This window comes from Podarcis filfolensis (assembly GCF_964270895.1).
Source record: "Podarcis filfolensis genome assembly, chromosome: Z".
NCBI classification, from domain to species: Eukaryota; Metazoa; Chordata; class Lepidosauria; order Squamata; family Lacertidae; genus Podarcis; species Podarcis filfolensis.
The window spans coordinates 46,944,729-46,963,086 of record NC_139617.1 but is presented as its reverse complement, the minus strand read 5'-3'; the positions used below and the strand labels follow the sequence as shown (position 1 = coordinate 46,963,086).

The 18,358-nt window shown below is 45.9% G+C and overlaps 1 protein-coding gene across 1 annotated transcript; it reads left to right on the top strand.

Annotated features, from left to right (window-relative positions):
* The first annotated feature begins 35 nt into the window (after window positions 1–35).
* Window positions 36–13,892, top strand: COQ4 (coenzyme Q4). Its single transcript, XM_083597450.1, has 7 exons — window positions 36–174; window positions 2,021–2,191; window positions 4,094–4,190; window positions 5,812–5,914; window positions 6,907–7,036; window positions 9,835–9,928; window positions 11,581–13,892. Exons 1-7 carry the CDS (start codon window positions 75–77, stop codon window positions 11,741–11,743), a joined length of 858 nt encoding a protein of 285 aa, XP_083453576.1. The 5' UTR covers window positions 36–74; the 3' UTR covers window positions 11,744–13,892.
* Window positions 13,893–18,358: the final 4,466 nt, after the last annotated feature.

Below are 18,358 nucleotides of genomic sequence, written 5' to 3'. Positions count from 1 at the left end.
GAAGGTAATGCGTGTTTCGTTTTGGGATTCTTGACTTAGTTTTTGTTCAAAAAGGGAATAAAGCAAAACTAGCTATGGCTCTGGCGCTGCTGCTGCTGCTACCCAGGAGAAGCCGAAGTTTCCTGCCCCTTGCAGGGGACCTGAGAGGAGCCGTTGATCTCTGCATGATCAGAGGCAAGTGCACTTGCAGTTTATCCCTCTATTATTATTATTTGTTAGAATTCTCTACGGCCCTTCATCCGAGGATCACAGGTCGGTTTACAGTGTAAAAACAAAAATGCACACCACAGCAACAAACAATAACAATAATCCCTTCTACAAACAGTTTTAAAAAGATTGTTTAATTGGCCAGATATATGGTTATAGCAGAATATTTTCACCTCGCTCCCAAACCTAGGTAACAAAGGCACCAGGTGAATCTCTGGGGAGAGCATTCCACAAACGAAAGGGTTCATTCTCATATTGCCGTTCTCCGGATCTCTCGAGGAGAGTACATTAAGAAGGGCTTCACATGATGATTAGCGTTTATATGTGGAAAGACGGTCCTTGAGGTATTGTAGTCCTGAGCCTCTTCCCTTTCCTACTCATCCCCAGCTCTTTCCTACATAGCTGTCCCTGTTTTCTGGTCCCTGCTAAGATTACATCCTGCTATGGCTACCTATCTGTATCCTGCTATGGAGTTAGGGAAGGTCAAGGGAGGGAGGAAACGACTCCACAGGAGGAAAAGGCTGCAGCATTTGCGGCTTTTCAGTTCTGAGAAAAGGTGAGTGAGAGGTGATATGACAGAAGTTTATGAGACTGCTTTAGGTGTAGGGAAAGTGGAAAGTGGAAAACTTCTCCCTCTTGTAACTCCAGAACGAAGCTAAATGGAAGATTCAGGACCGGTAAAAGGAAAGCCTTCTTTACATGGCACATAGTTGAACTGTGGAATTTGCTCTCACAGGAGGTGGCAATGGCTAACTTTGATGGCTTTAAGAGGACTGAATTAATTCATGGAGGAAGATAAGGCTATAGATGGCTACCAGCCATCATGGCTATGCTCTAGTGATGCGGTTGGAGACAGGAATGCTTCTGAATACCAGTAGTTGGAAATCACAGAAGGGGAGAGAGCTCTTGTGTTTGAGTCCTGATAGTGGGTTTCTCACTGAGGTATCTGGCTGGCCACTATGAGGACAGGATGTTGGACTACATGGGCCATTGGCCTGATCCAGCAGGCTCTTCTTATGTGGATGTTGAAGCTGCTGTTGTTTCCTTTTAGATATAATAATAATATAATAATAAATTTTATTTATACCCCTGCCCTCCCCAGCCAAGAGCAGCTAACGCCAGGTATAAAAACAATTGATTAAAATACAACTTAAAAACAAGATTAAAGTACAACATTAAAATGCAACCTCATTTCAGTAGAAACTCAAATCAAAAACTTTTTGGGGATGAAAACATCAGAATTTTCACCAAGGCCAACTATACATTGGGGATGACGTTTTGAGGTTGATTGGTTGATTGTGCTAACTTTTGTGCCACTTTTCCACAATGAACTGCGCCCAAAGAGTCTTGCAGCAAATATTCTAAACATCAGTATACCAATATACCAAAATACAGAGCACATCAGTAAAATTCAAAAAAATGACAGAAATTCCAACAATTTGGCAAACAGAGAATAAATTCAATATTACTGTTTGTCCAGTGATCCAGCCACTCCTTGCTAGTAGCCTCTCTGTCTAGGTTAAATTCATCCCTAGAGAGCAGAGCCTATTTTTTCTCTCTCTTTTTTTATCTCAGTGTATAAGTAGCTTCTGCATGAATACAGCCTTTTAACTCCAGAAACTGCAATTCAGTCTAATTTACCCAAGCTGCAAGCTCTTCTAACAATCTGTGCTTGCTTTTGTCCTCATTTTCTGGTGATACTTCAGGGGTCACACTAGCTTCTTGCCACTAGCATCAGTAAATAGGACAGAGGAAGGTCAGCTGTTCACCTTGCTCATCCTTCTACCTCCCTGAATGGGCTGTTTTTCCTCAGGTACGGGACGTCTCCTCTGCCATACTGACCAGCCATCAGCCACTGACAGCCCCACAGGAGAAGAAAAGTATTACCCATTATATCCAGGACACATCCCCACCAGTCCTCTGCAGAAAGGCCTGCTGGCAGCTGGCTCAGCGTTCATGGCTCTCTACAATCCCTACAGGCATGGTGAGCTGGGGCCTGTCATTTTGTGCAAGGTGTGCATTTAGTTTTGCTAGCAAGCGAAGTACAGTGGTACCTTGGGTTAAGTACTTAATTCGTTCCGGAGGTCCGTTCTTAACCTGAAACTGTTCTTAACCTGAAGCACCACTTTAGCTAATGGGGCCTCCCGCTGCCGCCATGCTGCCGCCACCGCGCAATTTCTGTTCTCATCCTGAAGCAAAGTTCTTAACCCGAGGTACTATTTCTGGGTTAGCGGAGTCTGTAACCTGAAGCATATGTAACCTGAAGCGTATGTAACCTGAGGTACCACTGAACACGTATCTTGGCTACTTTCTGGGGTAAACAGGAAGTGCTATCCTCAGTTGACAGGTATACATGGATGGAGAGGGGGGCCCAATAACTAAACAATGTTGAGTGCTCCTCTTCTGGATGCCAGACAGTCATACTTTCCCCCAGGATACTCCATTCCAGTCCCCCTCAATAGCCCCAGTTTTCTTGGTTTCCCCCCACTCCCTCTGGCAGCCCACATTCCATGCCAATTGAGCATTCAGTCATCGTTGAGCGGTTTTTGTGTTGTCGTGGGGTTTTTGTACTTCTGCAAAACCTTAGAATCCCACCCGCTGAGCTGACAGTATTCCAGATGTGGTCACGCCATAGATTTCTTTGAGGGCGTTATGTTATTGACAGTTTTATTTTCAGTTGCTTTCATAATGATCTCCAGCATAGAACTTTGCATTTTTCGCAGCTGCTGCACACTGGGTCAACATCTTCACTGAGCTGGCCATGACAACCTCAAGGTCTCATTCCTGGTCAGTCACTACCAGTTCAGACTGCATGAGCGTCTGTGTGAAATTAAGGGGGGGGGTTGCCCCAACATGCATCACTTTACACTTGTTTGCGCTGAATTACATTTGCCATTTTACTGCTCATTCACACAGTTTGGAGAGGGCCTTTTGGCGCTCTTTACAATCTCTCCCTATTTTAACAACCGTGAACAATTTAGCATCATGAGCAGACTTGGCCACCTCACTGCTCATCCCTAACTGCGGAACATATATGATCAAGTTTAAAAGCACGGGTCCCAATACTGATATTTAGGAGACTCCACATTCTACATCTCTTAATTTGAAGAACTGTCTATTTATTCCTGCCCTTTGCTTGCTGCAACTTAACCAGTTCCTCATCCACAAGAGGATCTCTCCTCTTAATCCTTGACTGCTAAGCTTACACAAGAGTCTTTGGTGAGGTACTTTGGTGAGCTGTCAGCTCCTGGGACCCTAACGGATTTAAGCAACTTGGGAACAGAGGAATCAACATCTTGCCCAAAAGCCATGTAAGAGCTTTGATGGGCATGGGGTCTGCAAATGCCTCCCTAGCAGTACCAAAAATTTTCTCCAGCACTTGCTGGCTAAACTTCTATTTTATCTCTTACCAAACATAGCTCTTTCTCACAGTCAAACTCTATGCCAACCTGACCCCCCATGCAGTTATTTTGGACGACAACTCCCTTGGCCATGCTGGCTGGGCCTAATGGGAATTCCAGTCCAAAACATATAGAGAGAATTTGGCTGGCAAAGACTGCTCTGCCAGGTTCTCAGTGAAATTCCTGCCCTTAGCAGTCCATGTGGAATAACAGTCACGACTCCATCGCATACACAGATTTGCCACTATTCCTCTCCTGTTGGCTGGCCAGGAAGGGCTTCATGGGTCCCATTATTGCACACATGCTCACTGAATCTCTTTTAAAAGTGGTGGCTCTTTGAAAGCTGTTGCATTGATGAATTTCATTGCTATATCAAATTCATTCATTTGCTCTGCCAGTTTTCATCCCGGTGAGTTTTGTGACTTGTCCTGAGCTCTGTTCCCGCTAACTCACTGTCTTCCTCTCTTGTTTGGTTCCATTTACAGATATGGTGGCCGTCCTCGGGGAGACAACAGGGTACCTCGCTTTGAGAAACCTCAGGGAGAAGATGAGAAATGACCCAGAGGGATATCGGATCCTACAGTATGTGAATGTGTGTTTGTTTTGGTTTGTTTTTAGTCTGTAGCTGGGAAGAGATTCTGTTGCAGCCGGGCTCGTGGACATGCAACTCTCCAGTTCTTGCGGAACTGCAATTCCCATCAGCTCCATCCAGCATGACTAATGGTTAGGGATGATGGGAATTGGACTCCAGCAAATATTTGGAGGGCCGCAGGCTCTCCACCCCTAAGTTACAGAGATTAGTACTCTTTGGGGACATCTATTCATATTTGAGTTCACATATGAGGATTAGTAACTCGCCTTCAGCATACATTAAGCACACATTTATAACTGGCGATTTTAAGTCTGCAATCCTAAAATACACTCCTCATTTGTAGTGTTTATGCTTTTAAAAAGAGATAGCCTAGTGAGCACTGTGCTCAGTTGCTGCAGAATTGCTGTACAACTGTTGGGGTGGGGTGGGGAATGGAATTTATTTATTTATTTTCATAGAATTTATATGCCACTTGATTGTAAAAAACAACAACTTCAAAGCTTTTTACAAAAGATAAAACAAGAAAAACAAGGGGGAAAAAATCACAATCATGCAAAAGTTAAAATACTAAAACCGATTAAAATTACCTGGACTTTGTAAGCCTCCAGATAGGTTAGCAGGGGCCAAAAAGAGTTTAGTGAAGATACCTGCTTGATATCAATAGGCAGGGAGTTCCAAAGTGTAGGTGCTACCACACTAAATGATCAAGTGTCTTTCTATTATCTACTGATTGGTGATAGATTGATAAATGGATGGATAAACAGAGCATTTGAATTCTTACAAATGTGGAGTGGGTATTATGTGGCACCTGTAGTAGTGCCAGTTCTGCCAATCTAAGAGTTGGGTGGGGTAAGGCGATCTCTCAGATAAGCTGGTTCCAAGTTGTTAAGGGCTTCATATGCTAACAGTAACTGCACACTGGCTTGCGACATCTAGGTTAATAAACGTATTGCCATGAAATGGATTTTGGATTTTTATTTTGTTTTAGTGGCTACTTTTACTCCATTTCACACGGCAAACCTGTGCATGCACCTAACTTGGGAGTCAGTTCCACGGGGCTTTTTGTACTTGTGCAATGGATCCAGCCATTTCACTTTCATTTCACTTTCAGTTTGTATACCCCCTTTCTATATCGCTATGCAAAAGGTGATTTACAGCGATAAAATATACAGCAAAGAACACACGTCTTATAATAATCTGATCCAGTACAGAAAGTAACAATAAAACATTACTTTAAACGCTCAGCCCTGAAGGGTTGCACTCTCAGCTCTTGCCATCGATGTTGGTGGGATTTAGATGCAGTTGGATTGTGCTCAAGCTCAGTATTTCTGAACTACTTGAAGTTGGGAGGGGAGATCCTGTGGTCCTTCAGATACCAGTGGACTGCAACTCCCATCATCCCTGACCATTTCTCATGCTGGCTGGGGCGCTTGGGAAGAGGGACTCCAGCAACATCTGGCAGGCCACAGATTCCTAACAGAAAGGTATGGCAATTTGCCCTCATTACATGCTTCAGTGCCTTAATAGAACTATAGGGCTGTAGAAAGGTCAGCTAACCCTCTGGATTTCACAGGCTAAGCCAGCCATCGTCCAATTTGCCTTCCTTTGCAGAGAACGGCCTCGGATACGCCTCTCCACATTAGATATCCGTGGACTTCGGGGGCTTCCAGACGGGACCTTTGGCCGAGAGTATGTCCGGTTTTTGGACGATAATGTGAGTATAGTAGTTCTTAAGGCTAGGTTTCCAGTAGAGCAGGGGTTGGGATCCTTTTTGGCTCCATGGTCCTTCTCTGGATCAGCCTCGCAGGCCAAATTTGATGTCAAGTGGTTTAGTGTTCTTTCTGTTTTCAGAAAAGTAATCTTTATTGTTTTATATATGTGTGTGTATGTGTAAATATAATAATTATAATATAATAATATATAATCATTACAAATACAACCAAGCATAGAAAACATAGATAAGAAATCTCCTCTCCCTCCACCCAAAAACACACTCTTTTGATCCTGTGATGTTACATTAAATGTCCTCAGTGTCTTCAGTCTCTGAGTCACTGGGTGCCAGTGTCCTAGAACAGGGGTTGGCAAGGTTTACCTTGCCTGGGCCAGTTCACTCCAGCGGAGATCCCTCCGTGGGCTGGATTGCAAGCGCATGCGCCCACCATTTCTGGCGTCTGCACAGACACAATTTTCGGCACCTGCATCTGCACAGGCGCAATTTCCAGCATCTGTGCAGGTGCTATTTCCGGCGCCGCAAAAACAAGTCCCTGCACCACGCTGGTTTAGCGCAGTGCGTGGGAACTCATCAAGCGGGTGGCTCGGTTTGGGGGCGGCTCGTGGGCCAGTTAAATGACCCCCATGGGCCCCTTGTGGTCCATGGTCCTTAGGTTGCCGACCCCTGTCCTAAAATAATACAAATTTGTCAGCATACATGTGTACGCATATCTAGAAATACCTCCAAAGGGAGAATGTCAAAGATCATATATTAAAATATCAATGGTTAATCACTAATAATCCAACAGAGCTCTGGCTGGCAGCATCTTTCCAGGGTCTTTCCCCATCGCTCTGCTGCCACCTGCTCCTTGTTAACCAGAGAGGCCAAGGGTCAAACCTGGGACCTTCTGCATGCAAAGTTCTGCCACTGAGCTGCAACCTCTCCCTAGTAGTGGATGCACATGAGCCTACTTTTTCTTTTTTCCTGGTTGGCAGAGAATCTCTCCAGACACCAGGATGCCTCCTAAGTTTGTAGATGATGAAGAATTGGCCTATGTGGTCCAGCGGTATAGAGAGGTCCATGATCTGATGCACACCCTTCTTGGCATGCCCACCAATATGCTCGGTGAGACAAGGCTTCTAATGGCTGAGTTGAATCTGGTCGCCCTGTTTACTGCGTCGCTTTTATTTTCCTTTATTTTACAAATTTGGAAACTGTTTCACAACCTAGGGTCATCAAAACGGTGCACAAAAAGATGAAAATAAGATAAGACACATGTTCTAAAAGCAGTTAAAACCATTCCTGCAAAGCTTTTCAACAATCTTACCTACATTTGGCTTCATTGGGTGTACATGACTGGTGTTATTGGGGGCGGATTCTGCCTCCCCACTTTCTCCATGCCTAATGCATAGCTCTGTCATTTCACTTTTATTCGCCTTTTCTTTAAACTGAACAGCCCCAAACACTGCAAGCTTTCTTCATAGGGAAGCCGCTCCATCCCCTTGATTGTTTTGGTTCTCCTTTTCTGAACCTCTTCCAATTCCACAGGGTTCTTTTTTGAGGTGAGGTGATTAGAACCGGACACCATATTTCAAATGCAGCTTCACCGTAGATTTCTATAAGTGCATTACGATAGCAGCAGTTTTATTTTCAATGATCCCTATCGTGGAAAATGCCTTTTTCACAGCTGCAGCACATTGAGTCAGTGCCTTCATCAAATTACCTGCTACTACCTCAATATCTCGTTCCTAGTCAGTAACTGCCTGTTCATACCCTCATCAGTGTACAGTCAAACCTCAGCTGTTGAACGTAACCCGTTCCGGAAGACCGTTCACCTTCTGAAATGTTCGGCAACCGAGGTGTGGCTTCCGATTGTTTGCAAGAGCTTCTTGCACTCAAGCGGAAGCTGCATCGGACGTTCGAATTCCGAGGAATGTTCGAAAACTGGAGCATTTACTTCCAGGTTTTCGGCGTTCGGGAACCGAAATGTTCGAAAACGGAGCCATTCAGGAACTATATGTGAATTTAAGAATTTTTTTGTCCCGATATGGGTCAGTTATTCACATGGATCTAAGCATTTTCTCACTTGGAGCTGTGTGTATGTAAGTCGCTCGGCATTGGATGTAGCACATTCATTGTACTCTACGGAGTTGGTGAAGTAGAATCTGGGGATCAGCATCTGTGGAGAAAGTGACAGAGAGCAATAGGCAGGAGAGAGGAGCCCCTTCGCTATTTATGCTAATAAGCAAGGTGTTAAATCACTTCCTCCAGTTTCACAAATGGCCTCGTGGTCAGGTGTAATTCCTAAGCAGTTCTGGTCACTGGTTTGGTCACAACATAACCTCTGCCTGCTTTAGTTTATTTTATATTGTGTGTTCTTATCAGTTATAAGAGTTTACAATATTGGGTGTCATATCCGCAAGAAGAAGCATTACTTATTATTATTAATTATTAAATTTTATTTATACCCCGCCCTCCCCAGCCAAGACGGGGCTCAGAGCAGCTAACACCGGTATAAAAACAATTGATTAAAATACAACAAAAACAATATTAAAGTACAACGTTAAAATGCAGCCCCATTTCAGTAGGAACTCAGATAAAAAACTTTTTTGGGGATGAAAACATCAAGTCTTCACCAAGGCCACCAACTATCCAGACTGGTCCTAAATGGGCCAGAAAAAAGCCAAAGTCCCCAAATAGGAGTTCCATCACAGAAGGAGAAAGGAAAAAGGAAAGAGGGGGAGGGAATCAAGTTGATTCCAAGCCAAAGGCCAGGCGGAACAACTCTGTCTTACAGGCCCTGCGGAAAGAAATCCGATCCTGCAGGGCCCTGGTCTCATGAGGCAGAGCGTTCCACCAGACCGGAGCCAGAGTTGAAAAGCCCCTGGCTCTGGTTGAGGCTAATTACTGCTTGTATCTTGGCAATCAGAGAGTAGCAGCACAAATCTACGTGCTCAGAAATGACTCCCGTGGGGCTCGTTCCTAGGTTAAGTGTCTCTAGGATTGCTGCCTAAATGGTACATGTGTGAAGCAATATCCGCCACAACCTTCTGGCAACGTTTAAGAAGCACATAGCAGGCACAGGTCGTGCATTAATATGTTCACAGGTTGGGTGGCAGTTGCCTTTCACCTACTTTCAGGATCCAACCATGTCATGAGTCATTGGGGTGGTTGAGGGAGAGGAGAACTGGAGCAGGGCTAGGAAATGTGGGCTATGGAGGATGGGGGCATTGTGCAATCAACCCTGAGCCATTAAACACAAATGTTCTGGATTTATAGGAGGCAGGCCATGAGTCATTCGGAGATTTGCCCTTTTATCTTCTTTACTGTATCAGTAGAAGCCTGACTGAAATTGCAGAAGGGCTTTGAACTCCTTCAAGGCCCCGACGGCACCCTAGCAGTTATTTTAAAATCTCTGGATGCTTGGACATCTGTCTCTAAAGAACAGGCCACTACCACCAATTCCCCCCCGCCCAAAGAAAAGCCCCCAAAACTTCTTTTTTAAATGGCCCGTCCTTGGTGGGCATCAAGGCACTGTTTTGGGGCACTGCCAGCCAGTGTAGACAGCAATGAGCTAGATGGGTCACGGGTCAGATTCTCATGTTGCCTCCCCTAAGGCAGCTTTCCACATTCCTAAAATGTAATTTTAAAAACATCGTTGTTTTTGCAAAATTCATGAAACCTGCTGCAAACTAATATCTGACCCTTATGGATGCAAAGAAATATCCAAACAGGTCATTGCTGTTTCTGAAATTTCGAAGCCTTAGAATTCAGGAAGACATTTAACTGGTCCAAAGTTGCCTGGGTGTTTCCGTTCACCTATCAGCCAAATGAAATGTAGGCCACGCCATTGGCTTAAAAGCTTTATAGTTAGGTTGTGACAAAGATTTTCTTTTCTTTTATCTCCTGGTGCTTTTTCTCAGGGGAAGTCGTGGTAAAGTGGTTTGAGGCAGTCCAGACTGGCCTGCCCATGTGCATTCTGGGAGCAGCATTTGGCCCACTCCGCCTTAACGCCTGGTATGTTGAGAAGCCTTTAAATGCAACTTCCATGCAAACATTTTGTCCATTGTTAGTTTGCTAAACAGACACAGTGGTACCTTGGTTTACAACCGTAATCCGTTCTGGAGGTCCGTTTGTAAACCAGAACAGGTTGTAACCCAAGGCGCGCTTCTGCCAATGGGGCCTCCCAAAAAAAATTGTTCGTAATCCAAGAAAAATGGGTTGTAATGCAAAAAAAGGTTACAAACCAAGACAAGCACTTCCGAGTTTGACGTGTTTGTCATCCAAAACGTATGCAAACCAAGACGTATGCAAACCAAGATACCATTGTAGTGTGGCTGTCAGGCCAGAAAGCCTTGGGCCGTCCTTCAAACATTCGCCTCAGATCAATCAACTCCTTTATGTTTGGAGATTCAGAAAAGGGCAGTGAAAATTACAGGGGGACTTCCTAGTTTGGGAAAAAGTCAACTAAAGAAGGAACCTGAGTCTACTTTGAACTGACACAGGAAGTTCTACCTAAGCAATTTTTAATGTAAGAAGAGCCCTGCTGGGCCTATCTTATCCGGCATCCCATATCCCACAGTGGCCAACCAGGAGCTCTAATGGGAAGCCCCCTAGGGACGTGACGCATTGTTCTCTCCCACCGTTGTTCCCCAGCAGGAGGTATTCAGAGGCATCATTCCTCAGATCCTCAGTTCACCTGTCACAGCAAGCCAAAGAGGTCCTCCTGCAGATGCCACCGTATCAGGAAGTCTGTTCTGTACAATATAGTACAGCGGACACTCAGGTTGCGATCGTGAGCCGTGCAGGATGCACGTTCACAACCCGTGTCTGCGCATGCGTGGGTTGCGATTTGGCGCTTCTGCGCTTGCGCAAAGCGCGATTTAGCTCTTCTGCACATGCGCGACTGCTGAAACCCGGAAGTAACCCGTTCTGGTACTTCCAGGTTTCGGCATACCGCAACCCAAAAAAAAAAACACAACCTGAAGTGGCTGTAACCTGAGGTATGACTGTAATCAGGTCTTTAGTGTGGCAGCACCTAACCTTCAGAGCACCCTCCCCACCTGGTTATTAGGCAGGTGTCATTGGTGCCTATCAAGGACCTTACTTTTTCAACAGAGCCTTTCTGTGGGGAGACCTTTGCCCCAGGCTGTTTCTGAATTGAATCTCTCTCCCCCCACCCCACCACATGGAATTGTTTGTAGTTGGCTTTTTATGTTGTGTACAGTAGATTCCGGTGTATAAGACGACTTTTTAACCCCAGAAAATCCTCTAAAAAGTCGGGGTTCATCTTATACGCCGGGTATGGGTTCGCTGGGCAGTAGCAGTGGGTGGCAGGCTCCGTTCTGCACCGGGAGGAAGCTGCCCAGCGAAGCCGGCTTAGCATCACTGGGCAGCTTTGCCGGGCAGCTTCCTCCCGGCGTGGAGCCCGCTGCCCACTGCCACTGCCCAGCAAAGCTGCCACGTATTAGGCGACTGGGTGTATAAGTCGACCCCCCCAGATTGGCAGCTGCCAATTTGGGGGGTCGTCTTATACGCCCAGTCGCCTAATACGCCGGAATCTATGGTAATTTCTTTTCTGCTTCAAGATATTTTGTGGGAAACGACTCAGGAATGGAATCAAAACAAACCAATAAATAACTTTTGGATTTCCGTCTCCGTCCATCCAGGAAGCTGCGTGTTCTGACCACTGAGCTCATCCCATGGGCTGTTCGGAGTGGAAGTAGCGCCAACTGCATCCTGAATTTCTATTACGAGGAGCGCTGGGAGCAAACCATAGACTCTCTTCGTCACGAAATCGGTATCCTGCCACCTCCGGCAATTTCGGTGTAAATTTCTGCTGGGGAAAATGGGGGAAAAGTCACTGGCAGGCATTGAAGAAGCAGTAGATGAAGTAGATTTAGGGTCTCAGAAGTTAAACCACACCTTGCCTTGGATCAGCTGAGCAGCCACGGTTTGGCCAAGCAAAAAGTTTATTAATTCAGTTGGCAGCATGTTCTGCATTTTCCCTGCCACTCCAACCAGATGATTTAAAATGGTAAGACAGTGTTTTAAAACACAAAGCCTCTTCAGTCATTTAAACAGCAGTGAAAACACTGGGAGGAAGGAAATTTGAAGCCCTGAAAACTCCGGCGGAGAAGAGGCCTGAAACGCTAAATGGTGGATTGTACATAAATGCACAGCAGCCCAGCAAGGCGGATTCTTGGCATATTCCCATTTGATAGACCAGGGCTGGGATATTTGCTGCCTGCCCATCTTCCTGACACCTGAGGTCAGATGGTGCAGTAAGGGTGGGACATACTAAGAGCATGTTTCAGCTCATCTGTAGTGCCTGCAAAGCCCCTTTCCCAGTGCAGTGCCGGATAGTGCTTTGAGAGGGGCCTCTAAAGACTGGTTGTTTTATCATCTGCAGGGGTCTTCAGAAGCCCCATTCAAAGCACTGAGTAAAATAGTGTTCTGAAAGGGGCTTCAAAAGGCCCCTGTGTGCCGAAAGCTCACAGTTGACCAGTGGACTAGGCACGTCCCCCCACTCCTGTCACAGGCAGAACTGAGGCTGGGTGAATTTAAAGCAGCAGTGGAGAACCTTTTGCAGGCCAAAGGTCTCTTTGTCATGGGCAACCTGTTCCAGTGGTAGGCAACGCCAGAGGCAAGTGGGCGGATCAATGGATGTGACCGCTGCAAGATACTCTGCATTCCAGCCTCACATGTCTCCACCCAGGCAAGCAAGAGACATTAGTTAACACAGTTCCAGGACACATTTAAGTCAGGTAAAAACATGAAAGGTCATTTCAGGGCAGGGCTGGTGAGGTGCAGCCTAGGGGATGGGGGCCAGTGGTATCACATTATGTTCCTTTGTCTAAGATTCTCCACCCCTTGAGCTAAGGCTACAGGGTGAATTCTGGACGAAGAGGGCTTTAAACCAGGGTGGCATCAGGATCCAGATATTTACTCCCATTGGACCTCTAGCTCTACATCAGTGGGGCTTGTTGCTGCAGTGAATACAGCTGAAACTACAGATATTTGCAAATCACCCAACCATCTATTGTTTGCCTACTCCTGGGCTACCAGGGTGGTTGATCTCTCTCTACAAACCGCCTTTGGGTGAAAGGAATGAAGAATGCTGCCCATGACTTTGTCTCCACCAAGGACAGAGGCACAAGGCCAAGTCCAGTTCTTAGCAGCACAGTTTAAGAAGGATCTTGGCAAGCTGGAACACATGCAGAGGAAGGTGACCAAGATGGTCAAGGGTCTGGAAACCAAACCATATATCACAGGGGTGCCCAAGCTTTTTTCAAAGAGGGCCAGTGAGGGCCGACCAAAGCTGCTGAGCTTTTTTTAGAATTGAAGCTGTTGAGCTTTTTTATGATTTTACCCCAAAGTTATTGAGCTTTTTAAAGGATTGAACTTCTTGAGCTTTTTGGGGGGGATTTAACCCCAATAAATAAACTGCCACAGGGGCCAAATAAAACCAGCCAAGGGGCCGAATTAGGCCCCCATATTGGACTTTGGGCATGCTCGCCATATGAGGAACGGTTGAAGGAGTTGAGTACATTTAGCCTGGAAAAGAGGAGACTGAGAGGAGATGCGATAACCATCTTCAAATATCTCAAGGGCCGCTACATGGAAGATGGAGCAAGCTTGTTTTCTCCTGCTGTGCAGGCTAGAACCCAAGCCGCTGGATTCAAATTACAAGAAAGAAGATTCCAACTTAACATTAGAAAGTACTTTATGATGGCAAGAGCTGTTTGACAGTGGAATGGTCTCTCTCAGGAGGTGGTGGACTCTCCTTCCTTGGAGGTTTTTGAGCAGTTGGTCATCTGTCCTGGATGCTTCAGTTGAGTTTCCTGCATTGCAGAGGGTTGGGCTGGATGACCCTTGGAGTCACCTTCCAACTCTACAGTTGGGACTGAGATAACTGCCCATCACAGCTGGAAAGAGACTCATATCTGTAAGTTCCTTAATAAATCGCCAGTGCATACAATATGCTTAATGTGATCAGTTGTCTTTTTGTGTCAGGGCTGCTGGATATGTGTGTAGCTGGACTGTGTGGTGAAGCTTTGAACTGCAGGTAGCAGCATTTCATGGAAGTATCTTCAGACCCTTGCCTGACTGGCCACACACATTGGCCAATGGATTGTGTTAGACAGGAAGGACTTCTTATTCCAGCTGGGTTTTGCTTGCAGTACAAGAGTATTCCTGCATCCTTGACTGCTATGGCTTCCCAGTTTAACCTTGGACCATGCCCCTTGACTATATCTTTTGGTTCTTCTTTGGTGCTGGCTGCCAATTTCTTCCTGACTACTGGCTCAGCCTAGACTGCACCGCAAAACCCAACCCTGACATATGTTGATTAATTGCATTTGTAACCAACCTTTCCTCCACATTTTATCCTCTCAACAACCCTGTGAGGAAGGCTTGGCTGAGAGTATGACTGGCCCAAAGTCACACAGTGAGCTTTGTGCCCGAGTAGGGATTTGAACCTTGGGCTCCTAGGTCCTAGTTCAAAACTCTAACCATTAAACAACACTACTCTGGAGGCTATCAATAGTTTTAATCAGTATGGCTGTATTCTTCCCCCACTGTTGATGGCAGTATTCCTTTAAATACCAGTTGCTGGGAATTGCATATTGGGGAGAGTGCTGTTGCAGCCAGGTTTACTATGGAGGACTCCCTGGTCCTGAATGGGGTAGCCGTGCCCCTGAAGGACCAGGTGTGCAGCCCCGGGAGTTATTTTGGACTCAGAGCTGTCCATGGAGGCGCAGGTCAGTTCTGTGTCCAGGGCTCCACCTGGTACACAGGCTGAGACCCTACCCGCCTGCAGCTGTCTCGCCAGAGTGGTGCATGCTCTGGTTATCTCCCGCTTGGACTACTGCCATGCGCTCTATGTGGGGCTACCTTTGAAGATGACCCAGAAACTACAACTAATCCAGAATACAAAAGGTAGATTGGTGACTGGGAGCGGCTGCCGAGACCACATAACACTGGTCCTGAAAGACCTACATTGGCTCCCATTATGTTTCCAAGCTCAATTCAAAGTGTGGGGACTGACTTTTAAAGCTCTAAACAGCTCCAGCCCTGTATTCCTCGCCCAGTTGTGACCCCAAAAGTGCTGGTACTCCGAGGCATGCTGCCTCCATCAAGGGAGGTCTTACACAGGTCTCGTGGCAAGTAGCCATTGATAGCCTTACGCAGCATTAATTTGTCCTTTAAAGCCATCCAAGCTGGTGGCAAATACGAAGATGTAGACCGAAGAGTAACTGAGGTGAGAATGTACTGCATTTTAAAAACCAGGCCTTGAAGTACTATGTGCTGCTTTCTGTCCTGCAAGTGGGTGGGGATGTTCACGGCATATGTCTCCCAGTCCAGAAATGTGGTGTCGGCAACAAAGTAAAGGATTAAACTCTGCCCCAGATCTCCTTAAATACTGGCCTGGTTGGTTTCGCTTTTCATTACAGATGTTAATTAGCATTGCAAAATTGGGGTGATTATATTATCTCCCAAGTACTGCAGTTGCCAGTATGCTTATTGGAAGTCTCATCTGGGGCTTCTGCTTTTGCCGTTTTATTGCTACTTGTACCCATTCCCACCACCACCTTCTCTAAACCTGTACATCCTTACCTCTCCACTGAGGATAAGTTGGCATCTTGCTGCTGATATAGGACTCTTAAGGCTGCAGCAGATCTGTGAAGTCTTTTGAGGGTTTTGTCTTAGCAGACAGGGTGAATGGGTCATTGTGATATCACAAACAGGGCTTGGGGGGGAAAGGTGCTGATGTTGTTTAATTACATATTAAACGGAGGGTGGGAGAGAACGCTGACTGGATTTCTGGTGCCAGTGTCTTAATCGATGTTGCAATAAAATAAAATTGCAGGCATGAGGAGCACTGATTCTGCAATTAATACCTACCTGGAATCAGCCACCTGTCCGGGAGTGAAACACAGCAGTACGGTTTTGCAACAGCACCTTGTAATGACTTCAAAGACTTAAAATGTCACAAGTCAGGTGCATGAACTAGTTGTTGGTAAATCCTGGGAGGCCAGGCAATATGTTCAATTTGGGTTTGTGGGACTGAGTTGTCCCGGAAAACTGATCCGTCAAAATAGAATAATCTTTCAGTGCAGGGATAGAGACCTGTGGCCTGCCAGATGTTGCTGGACCCGCAACTCCATCAGCCCCAGCCAGTTGTGGTCCAGCAACACATGAAGGGCTGCAGGTTCTCTGCTCCTCTTATAAGGCGCCCTAAGCTATCATATTTTCTTAAATACTGCTTTCACCCGGAGTGGCTGGGGTAACCCAGTCAGATGAGTGGCATGTGTGTGTGGTTGTTGTCATTATCAAAGCATCATTGTGCACTGTGTCTGCCCATAGGCAGATACAAACGTCTACAACGTTTGTAACCACCTTTTTTTTTTTAAGCAAGTTTGCCAAATCCAAAGTGTGACATGTATTGTTACTCATGCACCCTTCTGGATATAGGTAGGCACTTGGTGTTCCAGATGAGATGGATTGGTGCCATGCGCCAGGTTTTTGTATTTTAAAAAAACCCTCTTTCTGGTGTTCTTTCTTAAGAGTATTTCAAACTACTCTTTGGGAGCAAATAGCAGGCAGGGGAGTGATTTTCAGCATATAACTTGCATAGGGCCCCAATCTGGAAAGAGAGCACATTGCAGCTCAAGGGCCTACACCTGCCTTTTCTCCTAAGTAAGCATGTCCAGATTAAGCACACTTTTTTTTTAAAAAAGGATGCCATGCTGGGGTCAGGCCTCACTGCATCCCTAGAAGGGCACATGGTCAAGCTGACCGATCCTTAGGGACAGAAGATGCTGCCCTTATACCAAGTTATCATAGCATCAGTCCAGGACCCACAGTGAGACTGCTGAAAACTGAGGCCCACCCCACTGGCCTTGCAATGTGGGGGCAGAACCAGCTTCAAAATGGAGGCAGAATTTGGCCTATTTATCTGACAGTCACTGGCACCTAATCCTGTATCTGACCTGTATTTGAAAATGGCTTAATTCTTTGCCACAGCACTTTCCTTGCAGCATGGTGTTCCATAACTCAGCTTCCCTCAGGTTAAGTGCTCTGGAGGTGTTGTGACCCATCCTCCCTGTTTTAGGCACTCTTTGCTGAGCCAAAGGCACTAAACAGAGAAGAAGGTTTGTTTTATATTCTTTCCCGCCTCCACGTGTCCGCCCAATATTGTTAACACATCTGCTGTAATTTCTTCTCCCATTCTCCTTTCACATTCCACTCATACCATACAGGTGAAACTCGAAAAATTAGAATATCGTGGAAAAGTTCCTTTATTTCAGTAATTCAATTTCAAAGGTGAAACTAATATATGAGATTGACTCGTGACATGCCAAGCGAGATATGTCAAGCCTTGATTTGTTATCATTGCAATGATCATGGCGTACAGCTGATGAAAACCCCAGATTAACAATCTCAGAAAATGAGAATATTCAATGAAATCAGCAAAGCAAGGATTGCAAATTGAGCAAGATTGGACCTCTGAGAAGTAGAAGCACATCTTGCTTTGCATGTCATGAGTCGATCTCATATATTAGTTTCACCTTTCAAGTTGAATTACTGAAATAAATGAACTTTTCCATGATATTCTAATTTTTCGAGTTTCACCTGTATTCCCACCCACCCGTTGCCAAACCACCATTTCCTCCCTGCCCACCTGCTTGGTCATTTTACATTTGCTTTTTTTATTATTCTATAACAGATTGCCTCTTTTCCCCATGAGTGGGGAAAGTGGCTGGCAGCAGGTCTCCAGGATTTCAGGCAGGGCATCGCTCCCAGCCCCACCTGGAGATGCCATTGAGAGACTGATATTGGGACCTTCTGCATGCAAAGCAGGTGTTCTGTCCCTGAGCTGTGACCTTCCCCCTTCTGAACAAGTTGCTTCAGTCTGCCTGCCTGCCTTGCTTGCCTCGCCTGGCAACTTCTCCTCCTCTCCATCCTTTCCCAGGCAGCTGACTCCCTTTCTTTCTACACCCACATCGCCAACCGGGATTAAAAGCCACACTGTGGTAAACAAAGGCAGATGTTAACTTCCCTTTCTGCCTTCATAGGATTGGCCTGGAAGGGCTCCTTTCACAGAGCTGTAGGCTTGTGGTGAATTTGTCAGAATAGGTTTTCATTTTATGCAGGCATGAAGGGGACATGGAAGCAATCACACAGCATGGCAGTGTTATTTCCACAGCAACTGGTGCCTTCTCTCAGATACCAGGGTAGTTCTAGTGTTTACTTTATGACGGTCCTATTCTGTGCTAGCCGCCTGACACACAACTCTGCATAGAATTTAAGATGGGTGGGTGGCTGGCGTTTCACAAGTGCTGTGGCCAGCTACTCTACAAGCAGCTTTTTAAATACTAAATAAATAAAGAAGGGGGCAGGAGATCTGGACAACCAGCTGATGCCCTCCCCCCAGACTCTGCT

What these genes read in the sequence shown, in the direction of transcription:
- COQ4 (XM_083597450.1), top strand. Translation starts at nt 75, where the DNA reads ATGGCTCTGGCGCTGCTGCTGCTGCTACCCAGGAGAAGCCGAAGTTTC. An exon ending in CTACAATCCCTACAGGCATG is followed by an intron (nt 2,192 to 4,093) that starts GTGAGCTGGGGC and finishes TTCCATTTACAG; the next exon opens with ATATGGTGGCCGTCCTCGGG. An exon ending in GAGGGATATCGGATCCTACA is followed by an intron (nt 4,191 to 5,811) that starts GTATGTGAATGT and finishes CTTCCTTTGCAG; the next exon opens with AGAACGGCCTCGGATACGCC.